Here is a 25,852-nt window from a genome sequence, read left to right on the forward strand (position 1 = left end):
TCATTCCTTCTGAGTTCCTCCACAGCTTTTTGAAATTCACAAATAAGTGCTGAATATCTCCTGTCATCTTCTTGCAACATGCCATTATTTTCAATCAGCTTAATTTCTTCTAGACAGCTATAGAGTTTCTCCATGTATTGTTTTCACTTTCTCATTTTATTTTCTGCTGCTTTTAACCAATTGTCTTTTAATCTCTAATCATTGTACTTCTTGTTCTGTGCTCCCTAAGATGGTTGTTTATTAGTCTGGGTCCAGCATAACTGTTACTCTGTTCCTATCTTGTATCTACCTCATGACATCTTTCCTTCCTCTGTTCTTCTTTAAATTTTTCTACATTTTTAGATAATTTCATATCTGCTGTTCACTTACAATGTTTTTAAATTTTTGTAATTTCTTATGGATTTCATTTATAGCTGTCTCTTTCCTGTCATTATCAATTCTTGTAATTTTATCCTGCTGTATTTACTTCACCCTTTGAAAGCCATTGCATTGGTTTTCCATGCCAGTAACTCTTTCAAGTGTCATTATTTCTTTTATCACATGTCTTTTTAGGAAGCTTCAGCTTTTAGTAACTTCAGCTCATCTAGATCCCAATGCTTCACCTGATTTCACTTTAAGTTCTTAAATTTCATCTGGCATTTCGTTAGTAGTTGTCTATGGTCATTATCCAGTGTCAGCACCTGAATAACTCTTCCAGTCTCTAATCATATCTATAGCTGACATCTTTCACATATACTTTCTTCTCCAAGGATGCTCAAAACATAGGTACACTAGAACTAATTCATGCTTGGAATAGAATTCTATTAACCTTCTTCACTCTCATTTTGCTTGATGAGACCCAATTGTTTCTGGATCTATGGAGATATCCACTAAGGAGACAGGTAGTTACAGTAACACAAGTTTATTTCTCTAAAGCAGTGTTAACAAAATACAACCCCAAGGAACTGAAGTGGTCAAGGCCAAGCAAATCTGAAGCTCAAGGGCAGCTATCACAAAGATCCTCACAGTAAGGACTGTTGACCCATACTTGATCCATGCTGCGAAGGTGCCTGTGACGTCTATGAGAACATTGCTGAAGCTGCAGAGGGATGCATCAAATAGTTGGAGTGGACATACTCCCACCTGTTTATATGTGAGCCAATCAATAATATAGGTGGAAGAGACTGTATCAGTTTGCAAATCAACAGGAAACCTGTCAACTGTAAATATGATTGACATCAACTTCTTGTAATACAGAAGCACTGTTTGGACAGACACACATTGGGAGGAACTGATTTCTCAGCTGCAACACCAGAGTCCGGAGAGTCATATACATCCAACTGATGGCCACGACCAATGAGGAATTACTGACCTCTGTTGTGACCAGATTTTCTGCACTCTGCACATTTCATTAGGTGGTGCTGACATTGTTGCTACTGATGACTATTGAAGCACTGACGAAATGGCAGAAGTTGGCAAAAGCAGCAACAACCCAGAGGATCTTTGTCCGGCTTCCGGCATATCTTGAATAGAGAAGGGCCACTGCAGGATGGGCAGAAGACAAACAAGTGCTGGATCTTACAGTGTCTCTGAAAAATGTAAACACTGATCAGGCACGTGGATAATAGGGAGACAAGCTCCAATGATGGGTCTTTGAGTTTAAGCAAATTGTGGCATAAAGCCTCATCTGGGAAGTGTCTCTACACCGAGTTTCTGACAAGGGAGGATGCATAAGACTGCTTGCGCTGGCCATTAGTATAGTGGAAGCAACATCCCCATGTAAACCCCTGCAGTTGTGCAATCAGCTCCTGAAAGGATTTGGAAGATAGTTTGTGACAACTGAAAGACTTGTGCCTGGTCATTGCCAGATGCACCCAGGAATCAAGATAGTCTAAAAGAACTTGGTTTCAACATGGCATAAGGGAGCACACAGGCGTTAGCTTCTGGGTGTAATTGCTGGATCAACTGGAGCACCAACGGTCCTGCATTGGCCAGCAGAAAAGTATGTTGCTGCATATCACCTGCAATGTTGTGGATGGGGAAGTGTTGCTCCATTCTGGTGATATAACAGGACCAGGGTTCCACTTTGTGGTTGAATTGCTGGAAGGATGTGAGCATCAGCTGGGTGTTGTGCATCAAGGAGTCAGTTTGTGCAAGGTTCCCAGGGAGCTCTGGAGCTGACTTGGTGATAGCTGCCAGCAATTTGATGAGAAGTTAATTGGTATGTTGCATTCTCTGCAGCAAAATAATCACAGGATGAGTTAAATCCACTGGGTCTGCAGTGGTTGCCATATCAGAAACTGTCCTTGAAACAGAAGTAGACTATCTGGAACAAGATGCATGGAAAAATGACCTTTTTAAATGCGTGTTTCCATCTGATATATCCAGTTCCACATTGAAGAGGCAGGTATCATAGATACACAAATTTATTTCTCTAACACAACATTAACAAAATCAGCAATGTATTATGAAGGTAAAATTCCTCTAAATCTAAGCTTAAACAAAACTCTTCCACAAGGGAAGAAACAAACAATAGTGCTACAGTGACAAGCAGACTTAAAGTTCCTGTATCCAAAAAACCAATAATTACGTTCCTCAGCATGTGGAATTAAACATCTTGAAATCTGAATAAAGCTTCTGTTCAGCTTAAATCCAAGTTACCAGTTTGTGAGATTGAAAATGAAGTCCACATTCTAGCTTAAGTTGTAGGGAAAAACTTTCGGAGTATCTTACAATAGAACTTCACAGGAGAAGCATCGACAGTCAGACAGTTTAAAAAAAGATCTAAGTCTGGGAAGGATGGACTTACTAATTGTAGTCTTGGCACCAACTAGTCATTGTATAAAACAAACAGCAGAAATTATATTAAGTTACAGATAGCATGCTGCCGATCACTTAATCCAGACAGAAGCACTAGTGTGCTATCTCAGAAGGCATAGTGGAGATCTTCTGGTCAGTTGCTTTCTGTGATGGAATTTTCCTGCTAAGCTTGTGTGTTGGCATAAACAAGTGCCTCACAGAAGGATCTGTGCAGGCCTATTTCTAGTACGTGACACTCTGGATGCAGGGAAAGGTGCAGTACAACAGTGACCTCTACTGTCACCATGCACACCATCTGGTGGCCTGGCCGGAAAGCTGTTATTACCACTTGCTGGTCTGGTCATGGAGTTCCAGAGTTCAAAGTTCCCATGGGATCTGTTTCATATGGTTAAAGCTTGTGACAACCCAAATTACTTAGAGGTTGTTCAGGTGCATTGGTGCCTAGCGTCCAGGGAGCCAGAGTAGTTTCATTATTTTCTTTGTGATTAAATTCTAACCCCCTTTGAAATATTGTTATCACACTCTACTTCAATTTCATTGTTATCTACTTCTATGATTATCGCTAAGGACTGTTGGATTTACATTGAATTTCACTATCAATGTACTATCTATAACCAAGACATCATTCCTGGAGGAATTGTTGCGTAAATTGTTCTCCGTACACCTGTCACATTCATTCTCAATGGAAATATGAGCTTTCAAGAATGGCCACCAGTTTCTTCATCAAGAAAGTGAATTGCTATTGAAGAAGTAATGGAATCACACAGATTTAATACATGTAGTACTGTGACCAGAGATTACTTTGGTATCAACAATGGAATGTCACTTACATTGTCTTTGTCCTCACAACCATGTTGTGATGGAAACAATGCCTCATATATTTGTGATTTTGTATGTGGTACCCATTACTTGAAGCAGAAAACTCAAGGTTAAATTTTCAGAAAGTGTCAGCAATGTCTTATAACTCTCAGAATGTCCATTGGTGTTAAATGACTACAGTGAATCCTGCAATAACACTCTGATACTACTATGAAAAGATCATGCATATTTACATTTAACTGAGTGTATGGACACACTGGGCATCTGAAATCTTTCAAATCAAATTGAAAAAGGGGACAGTAGGTCCACAACCAATTATATTGAGATAGGGAACCAATGGTCAGAAATGCATATTTACTATGTTATGGATGTACAAAGCTTACACCAAATATTGACAATACAGCTCATAGTAATTGTTCAAAACAATGACTGCCAGTCTGAGTGTATGAATTAGTAGAGGGCATGCAGTTCTGCTGCACTCTCACAAATATTCCAGGTGCCTGTTGTACACCGGAATGGCAGCAGGTGATGAACAGACCACCAAACAGGCATACTGTACATAACTGGGCCCATAGCAGGTGTGATACGTGGTGACTGTATGAATCACACTAATGTCATTCACACACCACTATCCCTGGTGTCAATTGTTCATTGCATCACACAGCTTATGATGTGACCATGGTGAGGTGTGTTTCTGTGTATAGTGCATGATGCGTAGTCAAAGATGAAACATTACTCATCACAAGAGTTGGTACACATGCATTTAATGTATGATGCAGCAGGATGTAGTGCGTGTAAAGCAATAAGAATGTACAGAGAACACTTTCCCAACAGGCATCATCCTAATTAGAAGAAATTTATCTCCATACATACAAACTTATGAGAGATGCGATCATTCATACCACAGAGAGCCAGCCAAGGTTCCCACCAAAGACATGTTGAAACACCAGACTTTGAGGACATGGTGTTGGATTGTGTAGGTGATCACCCAGCAATACCCATCAACTTTCCTGTGAAATGCACACTTTGAAGGATACAGTGTGCAGAATACTGGTGGAACAGGTATTATGCCCTGTCATAAAGAATGTGTGGAAGCACTGGGACCAATGGATTTTGAGCCCTGTGTTCACTTCTGTCGGTGGATTATCCATCACATTGCTGTAGAGCTAAAATTTGTAGAGTTTGTATTGCCAAACTTTGTACAGTTTGTATTGCTCATGGATGAAGCTTCATTCTTCCGCAGTAGTGTTTTAAACAGCTGTAACAGCCATGCCTGGAGTGAAGACAGTCCCCACTCAACCCACATCGGTGGCCACCTACAAAAATTCTCTGTCAATGTATGCCCAGGCATTGTGCAAGATCATCTAATATGACCATATTTGCTGTCTCCTCTTTTGACTGGTCAACATTAGCTGGTTTTCCTGCGAGATGTGCTGCCACAGTTCTTGGAAACTGTACCCCTCGTTGTCTGGGAAAAGATGTGGTTTCATCGTGATGGTGCACTGTCCAACTTAGAGGTTAATGTCCATGAGCACCTGAATAACACCAACCCCCTTCATTGGATTAGAAGGGGAAGTCCTGTCCAATTGTCAGTGCGACTGCTGGATCTGACACCTCTAGATTTTTTCCTCTGTGGTTCCATCAAGATGTTGGTGTATGAAACCCCCACAGAAACAGATGAAGATCTGCTTGCTAGGGCACAAGCTGCCTGTCTTCTGGTACAACAGACATCGGGGGACTTGGAGACAGTGTGGCAGAACTTCGTGTCCTGTTGCCATGCATGCATTGCGAATCGCAGTCATCATTTTGAACAATTACTATGAGCTTTGTTGTTGTTATGGCTGATATGTCAAAACTCAATAAATTTCCATTCTCAACAATTGGTTCCCTATCTCAATATAAACAGCATTGGACTCACTATCACCTATGTCAATTTGATCCAGTAGGTTTGAGACAGCCTGTATTCACAAATCATCTAATGGACAGGGTACATAGTAATCTGTGCCTGTTTGCCAACGACACTGTGGTGGACGGGAAGGTGTCATCTACGAGTGATGTACTAGGATACAAGATGACTTAGACAAAATTTTTGGTTGGTGTGATGAATAGCAACTTACTCTAAATGTAGAAAAATGTAAGTTAATACAGATGAATAGGAAAAACAATCCTGTAATGTTTGAATGCAGTATTAGTAGTGTGCTGCTTGACATAGTCATGTCAATTATTTTTTGTCAATTAAATGTCAAGGCATAACTTTGCAAAGTGATATGAAATGGAACAAGCATGTAAGAATGGTAGTAGGGAAGGTGAAGGGTTGACTTCAGTTTATTGGGAGAATTTTAGGGAAGTACAGCTCATCTGTAAAGGAAACCATGTATAAAATGCTAGAATGACCCATTATTAAGTACTGCTTGGGTGTTTGGGATCCCTTCTAGATTAGGTTAAAGGAAGACATTGAAGTAATTTGAAGGCAAGCTACTATATTTGTTAACAGTAGGTTTGATCGACATGCAAGTGTTATGGAGATGCTTCATGAATTCAAGTAGGAATCCCTGCAGGGGAGATGACATTATTTTTATGGAACACTATTGAGAAAATCTGGAGAACTGGCATCTGAAGCTGACTCCAGAATGATTCTGCTGCTGCCAACTTAAATTTCACAGAACTCTCCATCATGCACCATACTGTGGTTTATGTAGATGTAGACTGACAAATCTTTACTGTTTTCCATGATGCCATTTCACTGTGATGAGCTAATTTACTAAGTACAGGTAGCTGTGCAGCATTATCGGAGTGGCCATTCACTACCAGATAAACATTTATATCATTGAGTAAATATTCATTAACAAATATCTTGTCTATTAATGTACTGCTTGCCTAGGAAATTGTGTGCCATACTAACATTATAACTCAGGTTATAAGTCAACAGAACGAAAAACTAGTCCAAGTGGCAAAAACTTTATTTTTCATTCAATGACTAGTTTCAGGCAGAGACCCATTTCCAAATCAACATAACACTGTCGAAACTGGCATTTCTGAAGATGTTAACAAACTGTGTAACTTACATTCGCAGTGCATACGAATAACTAACAAGTTATAAGTGTTAATAATGTATACAAATAATTTCTTTCATGTGAATTTTTTGGTAAATTGATACTAAATTTTCAATGGATTCTCATTTAATTTCTTTTGTCCACTAGGTGGTGGCATGAAAATGACTCAATTTTCTTCTTTATTTTTAAACATAATTATAAATGACTTTCCAGTAGCAAAATTTCACAATCATATGCTCTAATTGGTGGTCTAAGTAGAAACTAATAGTTTCAATAGATTTGAAATCCATATTAGTTTTAATACATATTACAATTTGTTCCATGTTTCCATACAGAAGTAGGCTGCTAGTTTATGATACATTGTGATTAAAATACAGAGTCTCCTGTTTACACAGTGCTGCTATAGACATTAACACATCAATGTTGACAGACAAGAAATTCATTAACTTTATTTTTTTAGTCCTTTAACATTGTGATGCACCACAGTAAACGAGCTGATTTTGTGTGCAACACAGTGTTTATCTGTACTATATTTGTAGTCCATCTGAATGAGATTTTTAGCCTAAAGAGTCTTACCTTTCACATTTGTAAAGACAACAATTTTACTATTGGTGTCCAACTCCTCCTATATGTTTTCAACTATCGGTTCAACTAATCTACCTTTCCCCCTTCTGTTAAGGTGTAGGTCACATCTCTCATATCCCCATCTCACAATATCAGCAACTGACACACCATCAGTGAGAATCCTACCCAAATTAAGCAGCAATCCAGGAGACCTTGGTTAACTAATCTGGCCTATTGTAGCTCCCCCAACTAGAAATGCCTGGTATTATTTATTCTAATTTCTAATCTGTGCCTTAGTTCCTATATTAATCAGCTAAAGATAGCTTATTAACTGATCTTATCACTAAACTCTTTCTTTTTCTACTCAACTCAGTTTCCACAATCTCTTCAATTCTTAGTAATGGCCTGCTACACACAACTTGTTTCTACAGCTTAATGATAAACTGTGAAATTAGTTAAATAACATACAGATTTAGTTAAGAAAAACAGCCTTGCAGTAAGGTGGCAAACACTTAATAAATTAAAAGTAGTTCAGAAGATTGGCACCATCAGTTTGTGCAATAAAGTAATTGCCTTTATGCAACATGTATACCACTAAGCTACTAGTACTGTATCATCATTCAAAGAAATTAAGAACATACTTAGCTCCCTCAGAATTTTGGTTACATCTAGTCTGATGACAATAAGATTTAAGATAAGACTATTAATAGCCTACTGCCTCTAAATGTACATAAAACATACAGGGTGTCTGAAACCTTTTGGCTCAAATTGGAATAAGTGATAGTGGGTCCACAATCAATTATACTGATATAGGGAACAAATCCTCAGAAATGCATATTTATTATGTTACAGACATACACAGTGTACACTGAATAATGACAATGTAGCTCATAGTAATAGTTGAGAACTGATGACCGCCAGTCTCAAAGCATGCATGGCAATAGGGCATGAAGTTTCCACTCTTTCAAAGATCCCTAGTGTCTGCTGTACCAAGAGACAGGCAGCTTGGATGCTAGCAAGCAGGTATTCATTCATTTCTGTGGGGGTTTCACACACCATAATCTTGACGTAAGCCCAGAGAAAAAAAAAGTCCAGACATGTGATATCCAGCAATCACACGGGCCAGTGGGCAAGATCTCCCCTTCCAATCCAAAGGTGAGGGTACATGCTGTTCAGGTTCTCACTAACATTAACATCAAAGTTAACTGGAGCACCATCATGCTGAAACCGCACCCTTTTGTGAACAAGTAGCAGTACAGTCTCCAAGAACTGTGGCAGCACATCTTGCAGTAATACCAGGCAATGTTGACCAGTCAAAAGAGAAGACAGCAAATATGGTTCTATTAGGTGATCTTGCACAATGTCCATGTATACACTGACAGAGAATCATTGTTGGTGGGCACCAATGTGGGTGGAAGGGGGATTGTCCTCACTCCTGACATGGCTGGTGAAGCCGTTGAAAACATCATCATGGATGAATGAGGCCTCGTCTGTGAGCAATACAAACTGTTCAAAGTTTGGCACTACAGTAGTGTGGTGGATAATCCATTGACAGAAGTGAACAGAAGATTGAAAATCTGTTGGTCTCAGTACTTGCACATGCACTTTATGTTAGGGATGTAATACCTGTTCCACCAGTACTCCCCACACTGTAGCCTTCGAAGTGTGCATTTCACAGGTGAGTTGATGGGTGCCTGTTGCTGTGTGATCAGCTACGTAACCCAACACCGTGTCCTCAAAGTCTGATGTTTGCACATCACTCACAAGTTGATATCAATGGAGATGAACTTCTTCCATTTAGGATGATGACTTTTGGATATGTGTTCTCTATACATTCATGCTGCTTTACAGGCACTACATCCTTCTGCTGGTGTACCAACTCTTGTGATGAGTAAAGTTCCATCTTTGACTATGCATCATGCACTGTGCACAGTAACACATCTCACCATGTGCACACATCACAAGCTGTCTGATGTAATAGACAACTGATACCAGGATTAGTGCTGTGCATGAGGCACAAGTTAGTGTGCCTGTGTGATGCATGCAATCATCACAGGACACAATGCTATGAGCTACATTGTGTATAGTATGTCATTTGGTGGTCAGGTGTGTATGCTGTTTATCACCTGCTTCCTGTTCCAGTGTTGCAACAGACACCCAGAATCTTTGTAAGACTGCTGCAGACCTGCATGCTGCATTGCAATACATGTGTGGGTGTTATGGGTCCTAGATCGGTAATAACACACTTTAGCTGTCGAATGAACATTTATTTAAGCACAGAACAAGGCGAATACAGCATGGCTGTACAAACGTAGCACACAGAAAAGACATAGACAAAGCAAATCAAAGATCATCAGGTCCAACAAAGATACAGCGCTTTATGCCAGAGGTGCCACAGAGACACCCCCCACCCTCCCTCAGCAGTGCGGAGAATGGCAGGGTGAAGTTTTCTCTCTTGAACACAAAATCTTCGTGACAGTATGGCGGGTGAAGGCAGTGTCTAGCGTGAGAAGTGAGTACCTAGGGAACCGCGCTGACATGGTCACATGTGTTGGACTGCTGCACAGGTGGTGGAGCATTGCTGGAGGCCACATCGGCAGCATCAGCGGGTGAGGCGGCAGCAATGGCAGGCATACCAGAGGCGTCAGAATGTGGGTTGGAGAGGGACCATGCCAGTTTTTATTGGTTAACTGCAACAGTATTGGGTCGTCCATTGAGAAGTATCACGAAAGTACTCACTCTCCAGCATAAGATGTGGTGCGGACCTGAGTAAGGTGGTTGCAAGGCGACTCGTACGGAGTCGTCGCACAGCATTACAAATTTGCACAATGCCAGGTCTTTGTGGACCGATGGCCTTTGTTGTCTGGTCCCTTCAACCCCCACAAACCAAACACCAAACCAGGTCTTTGTGTACAGACACCGGTGGCATGAAATGAGCACGAGGCAGAGGTGGTCGAAGGCGGATGACGTATGCACACACTCGTTCTTCAAGGGCTGGAAGATTGATTGCACCAGTCGGGGGTGTGCCCTCGGTGAATTCAGCTGGCAGGAGAAGGGGTTCTCCATACAAGACCTCTGCCAGCGAAGCATTCAGGTCCTCCTTGTGAGCAGAACAGATGCGGAATAAGACCAAGGAAGTGCCTCAGACCAAAGCCCGCGTGGCACATGAGTGCAGCTTTTAGAGTTCGGTGCCATCACTCAACCCATCATTCACCTGTGGGTGATAGGCCGTAGTGTGAAATTTTGCTACTCCACACAGCTCGCACAGTCGAGTGAAAAGCGTGGACTAGAATTGTCATCCCTGATCCATAGTAAGTGAAAGGGGGCAGCCAAATCTCATGACCCACACTGATAAGAAAGCATGAGCTATGGTCTCTGCCATAATGTTGACCAGGGGGACTGCCTCATCTCAACAGGTTACATGGTCAATCATAGGAAAATGTATTTGTATCCCTCAGAAGGGGGGAGAGGACCGATCACATCAATGTGCACGTGCCAAAAGTGACCCCTGGGGACGTCAAACTGTCCTAAAGGTGGCTGCATGTGTCTGTCCACTTTACTATGTTGGCAAGGGACACAAGTGCAGGTCCAGGAGCGGCAATCATGCTGCACGTCAGGCCAGACAAAACGTTCAGTGACTAGTCTTGTCATTGCCCGCATTCCAGGGTGGGCCAGGTTGTGTAAAGTGTCGAAAACCCTGCGCCAAAGAGCAGACGGCACCAAGGGGCGGTGGATGCCCACAGAAACATCGCAGAGGACAGGGGTCTTCGACCTGTGCAGGACAAGAGGTTTGATAATGAACAACGACTCGCTGTCCAAAACCAAGCGCTGTGCATCTGCGTCTTCAGTTTGGAGTCGTTCGAGGGTGCGGAGAGCACCGAGATACGAGAGAGATAGTCAGCTACATTTTGCACCCTGTGGATGTAACAAGCGCCCAAGGAATGTTGGTAAATAAAGTCTATGTGCCAGAAGTGTCATGGTTGGAGGTCCTTCGCTGAGTTGCGTATTGAGGCAACGAGAGGTTTTTGGTCCGAGTAGATATTGAAAGGATGCCCCTCCAGGCTGCTCTGGAAGTGTTTGACTGCCTCATAAACCTTGAGAAGCTCGCGGTCGAAAGCCAACCGTTTACACTGACTCCTGGTTAGTTTCTTCGAAACAAAACGGAGTGGCTGGGTGGAGTCCGTGGTGTGCTGTTATAAGACAGTGCCCACAGCTGACGTGCTAGCATCAGTCATAATAGAAATATGGGCCTCGGGGTTGGGGTGGGTGAGAGTGACTGCTTTCATGATGGCAGTTTTCAGATTATCAAATGCATCGAGCATGGGCTTAGTCCAGTCCAACTTTTGCTTCCCCGTGGTATTTTTTACCAGAGAGGGTGTCGGTAAGGGCTGATTGGATGGAGGCAGCTTGGGGATATGGTGTAGATAAATGTTTACCATACCCAGAAAATGATGGAGTTGAGCATAATCCTCAGGAAGAGGTAGTGCGAGAATCGTTTTGATGTGAGAATATGTTGGTCAGAGGCCGTCGGCTGAGACTGTATGGCCAAGGGGTGTAATTGATGTAGAACAGAGTTGAGATTTTTTGTTGTTGATCACCACACCACTGACAGTGAGAGCCGAACGAACTGTATTGAGATGAAACTGGTGCTCCTTGGCAGATGAGGAAAAAATCAGAATGTTGTCCAAATAAGCAAATGGGAAAGGCAGAGGTAGCAAAATGGAATCAATGAACTGTTGCCATGTCTGTGCAGTGTCTTTCAAGCCGTAAGGCATGTAACAGTATTCAAATAGGCTGAAGGGTGTGATGATGGCTGTCTTCAGGATATCCGGCAGATGCATAGGAATTTGGTGATACACCTTTGAACAATCTGAGAGGAACTTTGAGCCATGCAGTAATTGTGTGAAATGCTGGATATGAGGAATGGGATAGTTATTGATAATTGTCTGAGCATTAAGAGACCTGTAGTCACTGCACATGCATAGAACCAGATTCGTGGTGGAGCGTTGCGGCCTGCAGGTCTGGCAAAAGTTCATAATGATGTAGAAAGTCCACCCTGATCACAGGTTCATCCACATCAACGACGTGGAAGGTCCAAGGAAAGGTGGTGTATGGTGATAGGTGAAGTGACATCTTGATGGAGCCAAGGACTGCAATAGGGGAGTGATTTGCTGCAATAAAAGCGAAGTTAGCAGGAGAAAGCATGTTGACTGCATGTTTGGCTGTGATAATGTTGATGTTGGCACCAGTGTCGACAAGAAAGCGAGTGCCCGATCACAAATCCGAGACATAGAGGCGTCGCACCATTGAGGCAAGTAGTGTGGCGTCGGACGATAGGTGCCATGGACAATCATGGCAGGACGTGGCGCCTAAGCGTGCCTGCCGGAATCGTTTGGGTATGAACAAAGCATGCGGCAGCTGCAAGCAGCGCCCCCATAAGTAGCATGGTACTAGTATAGTGGGTAAGCTTGGACGTGACACGTCATGGAATGGGTGGGGGATGCAGCTGACTGCATCGTTACCTGAGCCTGCTCGGGCTGCTGCTCGGGTGAGGTCGGCTGCTGTCGGGAGGTCGCAGGCAGTACCTTCTGTAGGCTGCCAGCAGGCAGCTCCTGACAGGCCGCTGAGCTTCTGAGACATGCGCGCTGACCCCTGCTGGCAGGGTGTGGAACTGAAGGTGCAGGCATGCCAACTGAAGGTGGTGGCAATGTTGTCCATGACAGGCAGTGTCGGTGAGAAATGATTGTGTATGCCCGATCAGCCATACGTAGACAAACCTCGAGAGGGTCAGCTATGTGAAATAGCAGGTGAAGTTGTAGGTCCAACAGGAGTTTGACCATCCACAAGGTCCACAGTGCGGTGTCTGGTAGAGCTTGATCATCAGTTAATGCACAAATATGCTACCAAAGCTGCGAAGGTGAGTGGTCATCGAGGTGGATGTGGTGGATAACCTCTGCTGGTGTGTGAGAAAGGTGTTCGATGAGCAATGTTTTCGCCATTAAATACTTGGGCAAGGTGGGCAGTGAGAGGAGCAGATCACTGATGAGGTCTGGATGAGCATGGAGGTGGCTCACCGGGCAGATGAAACGTGCGTTATCATCTGAAATCCTGTGGATATCCAGTAGGTGATCCACTAATCCGAACCAAGTCTTAAGATTGTCCTTTAGCAACACAGGCAGCTTAGGAAACCTGCCAGTTAACACATGTTGATGCAGCACTGGGAGGCAAAAATCTGTGTGAGGGGGGTAGGAAGCCCCAACACCAGGAATGCAGTAGTGGTGGACGATGTGTCATCTGCGGTCTGCGTGGGGGGGGGGGGGGGGGGGGGGGCATCCGCAAGCAGCACACGATGTGGAGAGAGAGCCGTGCAACCAATGGCATGATGTGTGTCAACTGTACGCCCAAAGACGAACACGGCACGGGTGTAACGGCTGGTGCTGTTGCAACAGCGGGCAGAAGGCAGTCGCAGTGCAGTTATGAGGGGGCTGATCTGGTAATCGGCGCGGGTGGAACAGCCGGTGCCATTACGAAAGTGGGCTGCAGGCAATCGTGGTGTGACAACAGAGCGATGGTCACAGAAACGGGCGCTGTCAAGGCAACCGGTTTCGCTGAGATTGCGTGCGGGGGCAGAGCTATGACGTCAGGCATATAAGAAAGTGTGACACTTGCACATGAATGTTTAAATTACAGTTCTTGAACTTTGTCGGCACACCAGACCAAACTGAAGGTGACTGCTTAGCTGAGGGGTGAACCACAATGTCCTTCACTCAATTATCATTCACAATGGCACTAAGCGGTGTGCACTGTCTGTGTAGCAGCCGTTGCTGCGTAGTTGCACTTGACGGTGGTCATTCTGGGCCGGTTACGGTTAAGTGGCTGCCAGCATGGTTGGGCCCAGGTAATTGTTCACTTTTAACTAAAGGCACATTAGGTACACTAGCAAATATGCAAGCACAGTTAATAGGGAGCGAAACATTACCACAAAATGACACTGGTATATCCATTGTTCCGAAGACAATGTCGACTGGCACATGAAGTCCATTAAAGATGAAAAGAAGCACAAAATAATTTCCAAACACACGACGATGATGTCGGGGTCACCACTGTGGGTATCATGGGTTGTAGATTGGTAATAACACACTTTAGCTGTCAAATGAACATTTATTTAAGCAAAGAACAAGGCAAATACAACATGGCTGTACAAATGTAGCATGCAGAGAAGACATAGACAAAGCAAACAAAGATCATTGGGTCCAAAGATATAGCACTTTACACCAGAGGCATCACACGTGCATTGAGACTGGCAGTCACCACTTTGAACAATTACTATGAGCTATGTTGTTGTTATGTCATGTATGTTGTGCATGTCTATAACACAGTAAGTATGCATTTCTGACCATTGGTTCTATACCTCTATATAATTGGTTATGGATCCACTATCACCTGTTTCAATTTGACCCGAAAGGTAGAGACAACCCGTATGGAAAATAATAGCAGTCCTATCAAAGTTTCAGGGGCTCTCATAACAATATCCTTATGTCTGGTGAACAATCACCATCATGGACAACATACTGGGTACTATTACTTAAGACGTTTCCAAGCCACTCACATATCTGGAAACCTATTTTATATGCTGGTAACTTTATTAACACTCTGCAGTGGTATAAGAGAAAACTACAAGCTGAGTTTCACACAAGCAGTACTTTCAAGAAACTCGTCTATCACAAGGAAATTTATTATATTCATACTGAGAATATGTTCAAGAATTCTACAGCAAACCAGGGTTAACAATAGTGGTGGTTTGTAATTTTGTGGGTCACTTCTTTTACTCTTCTTAATTACAGGAGTCACATATTCTTTTTACCATTCACTTTAGACTTTGTGCTGGGCAAGTGATTTGTGACAAATGAAAGCTAAGCAGAGGGTAAATGGCGTAGAGTACTCTCTATTATATCGAATAGGGACTCCATCCAGATCTGATGACTTATTTGTTTTCAGCTCTTTCAGTTGTTTCCCTACATCAGGGATGCCTATTACTAAGTCCTTCATTCAGAAGTCTGCATGAATGTGAAATGTCAGTATGTCTCTTTGATCCTCCTGTGTGAAAGATGTCTTAAATGCAAGACGTAAAACTTAGGCTTTCCTTTTTCTGTCTTCTATTGCCACACAAGACTGGTCAGTGAGTGACCAGAAGGAAACATTTGATCCACTTAGCAATTTTATGTAGGACCAGAGTTTTCTTGGGTTCTCAGCAAGATCTTTTGTTAAGATAGGACGGCAGCAGTTATTGTATGCTTCATGCCTCAGTCTTTTAGGTGATGCATAAATTTCTACAAACTTTTGCCTGCATCATTTGCATGTACATTTTTAACCAAGAGTTCAACAGCCCCTGCTTCCTCAACAGTTTCTGAATTTCCTTATTAAACCAGGGTGGATTTTTTGTGTCCTTAGTCATTTTACTCAGTACATACTCCTCCATAACGTGCATTACAACCTGATGGATGACCATACAACAGAAAGTTTTAACAAAGCCATACAGGAAGCTGACTGGAGGATGTGTATAAAGTGGCAGATTTGAATTCTAAATTTAATACATTTATAGAGTAATTTCTGTCAATATTCAGTAGCTGTTTTTGCAAGATGACAATAAAGTATGACACTAATAAGTTTAACTAAAGTTTTGCATTGCAAAAGGAAATAAAAATTTCAAATGAAAGGAAAATAAAATTATATGAAATGGTCAGGACAGAGAAGTAGAACTGATTTCATATTACAAGAATAACCCATGCTATCTCAAGGAAATGATTAAAAAATAAAAAAGGTCTCTGTAAAATCCAAATAATGGGGGTGATAGTTGGAAGGGGAACAGAGAAATCAGTCAAGTTATATAAAAGTTTTGCTATTAAAGAAAGCCCTTGACTAATAGGTGCTAACAGTCTGCTAATGAAAATGTTTAATAATCACTTTCTGGAAAAAGCTCAGAAGTTGGCATGGGCAGTTCAGTGGATAAAGCAATAGAATATAAGCAAGAATAAATACCAAACCCACATATACAGAGCCAAATTACAATTACTCCATGCTCCACCAAAGAAATTAAAAATGTATTTAACTCTTCCAGAACTAAAACCTATTACAGAGTTGGTAATAACACAAAGAAAATTACTAAAATTCTGTTCTTTGCATATTTATGGAAAAGCCATTTAATTTGGCCTTAATTTGTAAAACTGTAAAAATTCAGATAACTGTGTGTGCCTTAAATAGCCAACAGATGTGAAAAAATGCTCATCACAATTACAGATACCGTATCCCGTCCAGATAGATTGTGAGAAAATGTAACGCAGATGCCTCTATCAAATCACCAATCAAGACATCTTTTTTGGAGAAACTATATAACTGGTTCTAATAATCAAAACATGGAATTTTTTCAGCAAGTCATCACTCAAAGTGAATGTCTATGATCAACAAGCTGTAGATTGTGTCCATATTGTGTGTTTAGGGAGCACCATGTTACTTCTGGTTTAAAAAAACTAGTGATAAATAATTATGACTTATCACTTTCATTTTGCAGAAAAACTAAAGGAAGAGGTGGTGTAGCCATCTACCAAGAACGTCATGATGTATAGCACAATTAATGCATATATTAAAATTTAAGCCACAAAACTGTTTGAAACTAATTCTTATTCATATATTATAACATTGTAATGGGTATCATCAGTGAATTTTAGTCTCTTTTTGAAGCAATGGGAATTCTTCCTAGCATACATTTCTAAATATGCGAGGTACATTATAGTACTTGAGGACTTCAGTGTTAACTTGCAGATACTCTCTAGTGGTAAATCTGACCTGGGAAATTTGATGTCCATATATAACCTTGCTTCTCCAGTAAGTTTCTGCACCAGAATAAATTTACATTCCAATAAACTGACAGTGTATTATAGGTCAACAATAATAGCTGATATTACTATTAACAAAGTTCAGAATGGTGTCTCTGAACATGATGGACAAAAGCTTGCTATAGATAATCTAAGCATTAGCAAGTAGTTAACCGAGCCTCAGTGGAAAGTAGTCAGACCAAAAAATTAGGAAAGTATTCATCTTCAAATCATGTCACCAAGATGTAGACTGGAGGCCAGTGTATGATGAGGATAATGTCAGCTACAAACTTATTTTGTTCAGTGATGATGAGGCACTAATATTTGGCAGTACTATTTCCAAAAAGGATTTACAGGGCTTGTACCATAGATTCCAACAAAAAATCACGTATTACCAGTGGCACAAAGTTTTCATGTAAAACCAAGTGAGAATTGTAATCACATCAAATGTTCCAGGTAATACAGTACAGTTAAATTGTGATGAAAAACACTTAAAACATGATTAAGTAACTCTAGCAATACAGTCAAAACTATCTAGGTGGTTGGTGGGGGGGGGGGGGGGGGGGGGGCAAGCCAGTGGGTGGGGAGGGGGGGGGGGGTATAATAATGGAATGAGACTGGTGCTTCCCATCGAAATAGAACTCAAGACATTTTTATAAACATTGAAAATAACAATGTATATAATACAAAGGCAGGGACAAGCCTCTTTAGAAAAGGGTAATTCCTGAAATAACTTGTCCCCCATAACAGTATCTAAAGTGAGAAAAATCATCAGTACTTTGAAAAGCAAAAGATCAATAGGTGTAACCAATATTTTGAGGATGTTGGTAAAAGCCTGCTGTAATCTATTAACCAAAATTCCAGCACATATATTCAGTGCTCCGGGAATCGAGGTGTCCTTCCTGACAGATTGTAAGCCTATTTATGAAAATTGTTATGCTGCAGATGTTACAAATTATTGTTCAGTCTACCTCTTGATAGCATTATCTAAAGTCTTCGAAAAATTGTTACTTGCCAGGCACTTGAAGTATCAATGACAGCTTCAACTTTATTAGAAAAAATCAATGTGGATTTAGAAAAAGTATTTCTGCACTGGAAGTCATATTCACATTCACAGATGATGATTTGAATGCCTAGAGGATTGGGGGTTGGATTGTTTGTGGGAAGAGACCAAACTGTGAGCTCATTGGTCTGATCGGATTAGGGAAGGATGGGGAAGGAAGTCGGCCATGCCCTTTCAAAGGAACCATCCCAGCACTTGCCTGGAGTGATTTAGGGAAATCACGGAAAACCTAATCAGGATGGCTGGACGTGGGATTGAACTGTCTTCCTCCCGAATGTGAGTCCAGTGGGTGCTAACCACCGTGCCACCTTGCTCGGTGAATGACAGACAAAAACACATAGCCATTTGGTATTTTTTGTGATCTTCCAAAAGCATCTGACTGTGTCGATCCCACAAAACTTTTTGAGAAAGTGAGTCACAAAGGAAACAGGAGAAAAGTGAGTAAATGGCTAAAATCTTATATACAGTGCAGGTAGCAAAAGGTAGTTTTCTATGTAAACACCAAATGGACAGGAAAGATACATTATGGAGTCTCACAAAGATCTGCCATTGGTCTACTATTATTTTTTATGTACATTAATGATCTACCTTTGTCCTCCAACAAAGCAAGCAACTTCAAAACATTTAACAATGATGCGTGCACTGTAATTGACAATAAATTATCCTACCAATTGCTTGTATATATTCTGAACTGGTTCACAGTACATTCACTAGGTATAAACCTCAGCAAAACAAACTACATCAAATTCAGTTCTGCCTGCAAAAGCTCACAGGAGATTTTTATTGCACGCAAAGGCCAGGAGGTACAGAGCATATGTTGTTCAAAATTCTTAGGTGACCAAACAGTTAGCAGACTTAGCTGCAAATCTTGAAATGGTTGTGTTTAGCAGGATTTATCATCAGGATAATTTTCAGTCAGAGATATCAGTATTTCAAAATCAGAGTATTTTGGCTATTTCCAGTCACTCATTTATTATTGAATCATCTCATGGGGCAACTAACAAGCGTCAAAAAAGTGTTTACCATAAAGAAAAATGTCATTGGAATTATGCATGAAGTGCCTCCAAAAACTACTTAGCATAGCCTTTTTGAAGGATACTGTCCATCAATTCACAGTACATGTATCAATAGCGAACTTTATAACTAACAATCCATCTCACTACCATACATATGAAACATACCACAGTCATAACTCTAGGACCCACACTCTGATATGAAGAATTTGTCTCTAGTTCAGAATGGAATAAAGGACAATACCACGAAAATTTTTAATTAACTTTCAAGTAATCATAAATTACAATAATAAACTATTTAAAACTAAATAAAAAGAATTTTTCCTTGAAAACACTTATAATTTTCTATGTGTTCTAATATCACAACTATATAAGTTGAATTTGTTCAAAGCAAATGGAAATAATTATGTGGAAGAGATCCTGAGCTAAGCTTTTGTGTTACCTGTCCTAAATTTTTAACTGGATGGGATCAATTTCAGGGTGGACTAATGAAACGTCAGAAGACTGCAGTGTGTCTGATAATTGTTGTCTATAAGTCATAATTTGTTCTTTTACAGGATTCTCAAACTGGAGATGATATGGAAGTCTGCTAATATTTTTCTTCCTCTCATTCAGTCTCAAAACTCATTTCTGTTATGCCTTCTGAAACCAGAAATTAATTTCTTTAATTTTATCTGTTTTTGTTTGTTATACCTACAATTTAAATTGCTTTATTTTTTTTAGTTTATGTCCATTCACAAAATGTTATTGTTATTGCTGTGTTCTTTAATATTTAAAGACTGAGCTCCTGTTAAATCATGTTAAGAGAATAAAATATTACCTCCATATGTGAACACAGTCCATCATCAATCCAACAAATTACCAAGTATTAAACATGTCATAACAGCGACAATAATGATAATAAATGAATGCAATATTAGAAGTTCTTGTCAGACTTATTTCAAATACAATTTCAAGGCATTAAATATTATTGTGTGTCTGTTAATCATTTATTCTAAACTGGGTGTTTTGAAATCATGGCCCAATGGACAGAAATGAGTATTTCAGGCAGTGTGAGATTGTGAACAAGCAATGTGTGTGAGGCATATGCTTGTAAACTGCTTATTTCTCATATATTGCTTGCCATATTGGCATCGATGGCACTACCTTGAAAAAGAATGATACAATTGTAGATGGTACATTGTGTGTCCTCACTGTTCATAATTCATGACTAACTGTCAAAGGTGATGAAGTGCTTGGCACAGGAACTTGCAGACAGGTATTTAGCAAATTTTGCAGTAGGATGTAGTGCTGTGAAAGCCAAGAATAAAATTACACCTGATGCCTAAAAGGAATTATTTTATTCTTTTTAATTATATCAATTGTTACCTGCAAGATTTTATAATGATTCTTTATCTCCTCTTTTTATCTACTACCAGACAGAAGGTGACCACTGGTTGGTTGAAAGTAGTTACTGCATTGTGAAATAAAATGCTCATGTGATTGATTAAGTCCTTTTATATTTTATATATGAGTCAATCAATCACTTCACCTCCATGGCCAGCATATGTCATTTTCTTTGGTCTGTTGGTAGGTACATCTGCAGTCTTGGTACATACTGAAATCCCCACACCATACTACTGTAACACCAATACAAAATAGCACAACACATCTCCACTTTATCAATGGGCTGTGCCATTTTGTTTTGACTTCTGTAACTGCAAGCTCTGTTACTGTGCTGTGGAGATTTCTGTGTGTATGAGGACTGCAGACATGTATCTACCAATAGACAAGAACTTAATTCCTCTTCTTCCCAAAACATTTTTTCTTAAGCAGGTTTCACAAAGCCCCTTCCAATCTTCTCCTTTCACACACATTCTACTGTGGACAATTTTGTCTCTTTGTAGACCTCTCCATTTTGTTCATGGTCTTCCATTTGGTCTTCTTCTAGATTCCATCCATTTCAGAGTCCTTGGTAGCCACTCTTCCCTCATTCTTTTAATCTGGCCCCACCATCTCAGATTCTTTATCTCCAAAGTTCAGAGAACGTGCCAAAATTTTATGCAACACAGTAATGCATGCATTGAGACTAGCATTCCCCACTTCACATGTTTTCTATTAACTTAACTTGTTGCTATACGGTTTAGTTATGTAAACAAAAAATTAAATTTTCAATTTGAATCATAGTTTCTTATCTCAAACAATGGAAAATCTAGGATGAAATGTAACAATATTATGAGAAGGAAAGTTGCTAGTCACCATATAGCGGAGATGCTGAGTCCGTTTGCAGTTGCATGTCGGTGTGCACGCGCATGCATGTGTCTATTGTTGATGAAGGCCAATGGTCAAAAGCTTTAATTGTGAGAATCTTTCTTATCTCAATGCATTCAGAATAGGATTCCCCTCACATCTGTATAATTTTGACCCTGCAGGTTTTGGACATTCTGTACACAGTTTATACATATCACATCCGCATATGAGGATAGTATAACGGAGATTATGAGTAACTATGTTTACATGCAGCTGTCAGAATTTCAAAAATGAAATTGTTTACTCAGAAATTGATTTCACCAGTCTGTTGTAGATGACTTTTTCAATATGATGCAGATGTAAGGTATATTCTAGTTCTTCATTCAGCAGCAGATTTGTGTGTATTGGCCTTTTATCATTTGGTGAAATCATTTACAACATTTTATCACTATTTTATTCAGATAATCTGTTTTTGACAAATCTGTAAAGCACTGATAATCCAGCCAATACTACAGAAGTAGGTTTTTTTTGTTGATGACTGTATTAGACTGGGTGTGGTCATATGCTATATTCAACTGTAATGTTAGAGATTTCCCAGAGGGGGAAAAAATATTCACTTGCAGTTACAACTGAATAATCTACATCTACATACATACTCTACACGCCACAATGTGGTGTATGGCAGAGAGAACCATGTAGCACTAGCAGTTATTTCCTTTCCTGTCTGTGTTTGAATCCTAATTTCTCTTTTTGTCTTCACGGCCCTTAAACAAAATGAACATTGACAACAGTTTCCGTTTCTGCAGTCAGCTGCAAATACTTGTTATTTAAATTTTCTCAATAAAGCTTCACAAAAAGAAAGTTGCCTTTCCTACAAGAATTCCCATTTGAGTTCATGAAACATCTGTTATTTGTGTTGATCGAATAAACCAATAACAAACATAGCAGCACACTTCTGAATTGCTTCCTTTAATCTGACCTGGTGGTGATCCCAAACATTTGAGTAGTACTGTAGAATGGGTTGTACTACTGTTCCAAATGTGGTCTCCTTTGCAGGCGAGCTTCTCTTCTCTAGAACTCTCTCAATAAACCAAGTCAACCATTCACCTATCCTACTAATAGGTAATTTCTTCTCATCATTAGTAAAGCTTAAGAAACGCCTCCAACATTCACACCAATTAATGTTGCAACAACATTTACAAAAGTGTTGTTAATAACATTTATTCTTTCTAGATGTTACCCTTAGTATTACCTCTTATCACTATTCTTTTGGAAATTTCAAGGTTTAATTTTTGGTTTTGTCACCCTGTGATTCTTCTATCAGTTTCCATTTCTAATGCTCAAACTTTGTGCTCAGAAACAAAGCTTTACAACTGATTTCTAGTCACTGAAATTGATCATGTTGGTAGCTTTTTAACATGCTGTGAGGCCGGACGCCATGTACTTGTAAGCCTGCTGGTAAAATGTCCACAACAATGTGTACAACAGTCAACATGTTTATCAAGGCAACTACCTTTTTAATTGGCGAATGTGTTACTTTGATTCATTTAAATTTATACATAATCACCTGTAGTGGTTTCAATGTTGGTATCACTAGTGCGCCTATGTTGACATCTTATGTTACAAGATTTACCTTGCCTCTTATCTTGTAGTGTGTTCTGTTTACTTCAAACAAGATGACAGAGAACAATATCTAAATTCTGAGAAGTTAATGCATACTGAGGTACGACACGATTGTCTTTTCAGCATTTGTATTCTGTAAGTGTAATATCTGTCTTACTGTCATATTTCGGTATGATCTTCGGTCACTTCTTTACGTAGACCACTAGCTGGAATGTTACTAACAGATTTACTTGGGTTTCTTTACAGGCTCAGTATGCATACATCTATAAGTGCATGAGGGATGCGTTAGCGAATACAGCATATCCAAAACATGGTAAATATGATTAAATTGTTTGATAATGGTTAATTATGAAAAAAATTGAATTATTTTAATGTGGTGTGTGTGCTTATTTTGTTTAGACAAAACTTCTACAAGTTCACTGGAACCAATCTATGAATCTGCAGGTCCTGCTCTAAATGCTACAGTCCACGACAGTTCAAGGATACTGAATGCAAAATCGAATATAACTGAAAATGAATATGAACTGTAATTTATTGTTGAACATTATTTAATGTTGTGTATTGTGCTTATGAAATATGAACTGAATTAATTACATGAAATTTGATCTCATGATTTTCAAACATCAATCATAAATGAGAGCTAAGATGAACAAGTGCTAGCAAAAAGGAAACACACTATATCCTCAATTTACAAAGGTGACAAAAATGATTTGGAAGTGATAATATTTCTTTTCCCAACTGAATTGATTTGTAACTGGCTTCAATAGCTCTTGCTCAGATGATAATACAGTTATTTAGAGAAATAGAGCGCCGTATCTGACAAAATTTATAAAAAAATATCAGTGTGATATATGTTAGTTGGAGATGTTTATGTTCTCATAACAAGAACAGCTCAAAAATAACCATGTGTTCACTTTACATACAGTAGAAAAAATTCTTCGCATGTAAATAAAATGCTATCTGAAAGTTCCTGATTTGTATCTGAATTGTATTGGTGTTTATTGTAATTTTGATAACTATTTTAAACCATTACGTATGCAAAATTTATTAGGCTAGGCTTCCATGTGGCCTGAATTATTTGAACATTTTGATGTCCACGCCATTGAATTTAATAACTGGTTTTGTATTAACAGATGGTCTCACTTGAATGTTAATTACAACAGCTTTAAACTCATTTCTTTGTGCATCTAACAACATGCAACTTTTTGTTGTTTGGTTTTAATTATGGCATTTTAAAGTACAGAATTTTGATTTTCAATTTTTTTGCATTCTGCAGATGTATCTCTTAACATAAACCTGTGAAATGTGAATTTACAGATTAGTGTGGACTAAATTTTAATACACCACAGCATGTTGTGTTCTTGACACTTACTCCAAGTTTTAATATTCATGATTACTGCAACAAATTATGTGAAATATGCTGTGGGTTTTGTCACATTGTGAAGTTGAATGTATTGTGTTACGACTCGACATCTCATGCTGCATGATAACTGTTAAATACAGGCTTAGTCTTGTGTACATTAATCATAAATAATGTTATGTCATCTCATTTTATCGCTATAATAATGATTGTGTCAAGTGTGTTTGTAAATATATTTAAGAAGAATGTGGATACCCACTCAAATTTTTATATCATACCTGATACTCAAACTGTACTCGGAGAGTGTTTCATGCAATCATATACATCAATTTCATCTAATGTAAATAAATGAACTCTGGAAATATCTTTTAATCTTTAGTCATAAAGAAATTATTCCAGATGTACTCAAATGATTCATGAATAACACTATGTGTATTTCACCTACCAAGTGATTATGCCCACCAATATCTTCATCTGTGCTGGTCTTTACCCATTACCAACACACATCTCACTATCTGAAAGTATCTTTAGGAATATGTATGACTGATTGGTTGAAACCAAGAAACAATTAAAAAATAATGACTTTCATCCAGAATCTCAGTGACAGGAAATGACAGCCACTAGCATGTATTACAGTTAATTAAAATTCTTGCATTACAGGATTATGTTTGATATTTTGACATCCCTTCCTTTACAAGCTGTTACCTAATAAGATACTGATTTGACACATGACACTCACAGTAACGACACCAGCAATCATGTGAATAGCACAACAGCAACAAGACAAAACAGACAGCAGTCACAATTAATAACTGTTGTGATTACAACTAATTTTTCTTGCTGTGGTTTTGTATAAAGGCTGGTTTGATTCATCTCTCCACACTACCTTATGCTACACAAGCCTCATCTCTGAATAACTACTGCAACCTACAACTATTTGAACATGCTTACTACACTCATCTCATGGTCTCCCACTACAGTTTACCTGTACCAACACACACACACACACACACACACACACACACACACACACACAAAATCACTACCCTCTATTAACAAACTGATGATTTCTTGATGCTGCAGGATGCGCCAAATCAATCAATCCTCCTTTTACGCAACTTGTATCATAAATTTCTTTTTTCTCCAGTTTGATTCTGTACCTCCTCAGTAACTACTCCGGCCAACCATCCAATTTTCAGCATTCTTCTGTAGCACTAAATTTCACAAGCATTCTCTTCTTGACTCAGCTCATTACTGTTCATGTTTCACTTCCCTACAAAGCAAAACCCCAAATACATACCTTCACAAAGTGTTCCTATCACTTAAATATATATTAGATGTAAACAAACACCTGTTTATCAGAAATGCTTTCATTGCTATTGAAAGAAAACTGATAATAGTCAAAGTATGTGCAAAGTGCAGAGAATATTAAGAAATCTAGAAATGGTTTCACTGCT

General features: G+C 39.6%; 1 protein-coding gene across 2 annotated transcripts in view; it reads left to right on the forward strand.

The window, feature by feature from the left end:
* LOC126412247 (phosphatidylinositol phosphatase PTPRQ-like) overlaps positions 1-25,054 on the forward strand; it is a 452,520-nt gene extending 427,466 nt beyond the window's left edge. For both annotated transcript variants that reach the window (XM_050081743.1, XM_050081744.1), the window contains 2 exons: positions 23,282-23,348; positions 23,435-25,054. In XM_050081743.1, coding sequence (XP_049937700.1) covers positions 23,282-23,348; positions 23,435-23,565 — 198 coding nt within the window. In that variant the 3' untranslated portion in view covers positions 23,566-25,054. The remainder of the gene's footprint in view (positions 1-23,281; positions 23,349-23,434) is intronic.
* Positions 25,055-25,852: the final 798 nt, after the last annotated feature.

The sequence above is a fragment of the Schistocerca serialis genome, chromosome 7 (assembly GCF_023864345.2).
Source record: "Schistocerca serialis cubense isolate TAMUIC-IGC-003099 chromosome 7, iqSchSeri2.2, whole genome shotgun sequence".
In the NCBI taxonomy this organism is placed as follows: domain Eukaryota; kingdom Metazoa; phylum Arthropoda; class Insecta; order Orthoptera; family Acrididae; genus Schistocerca; species Schistocerca serialis.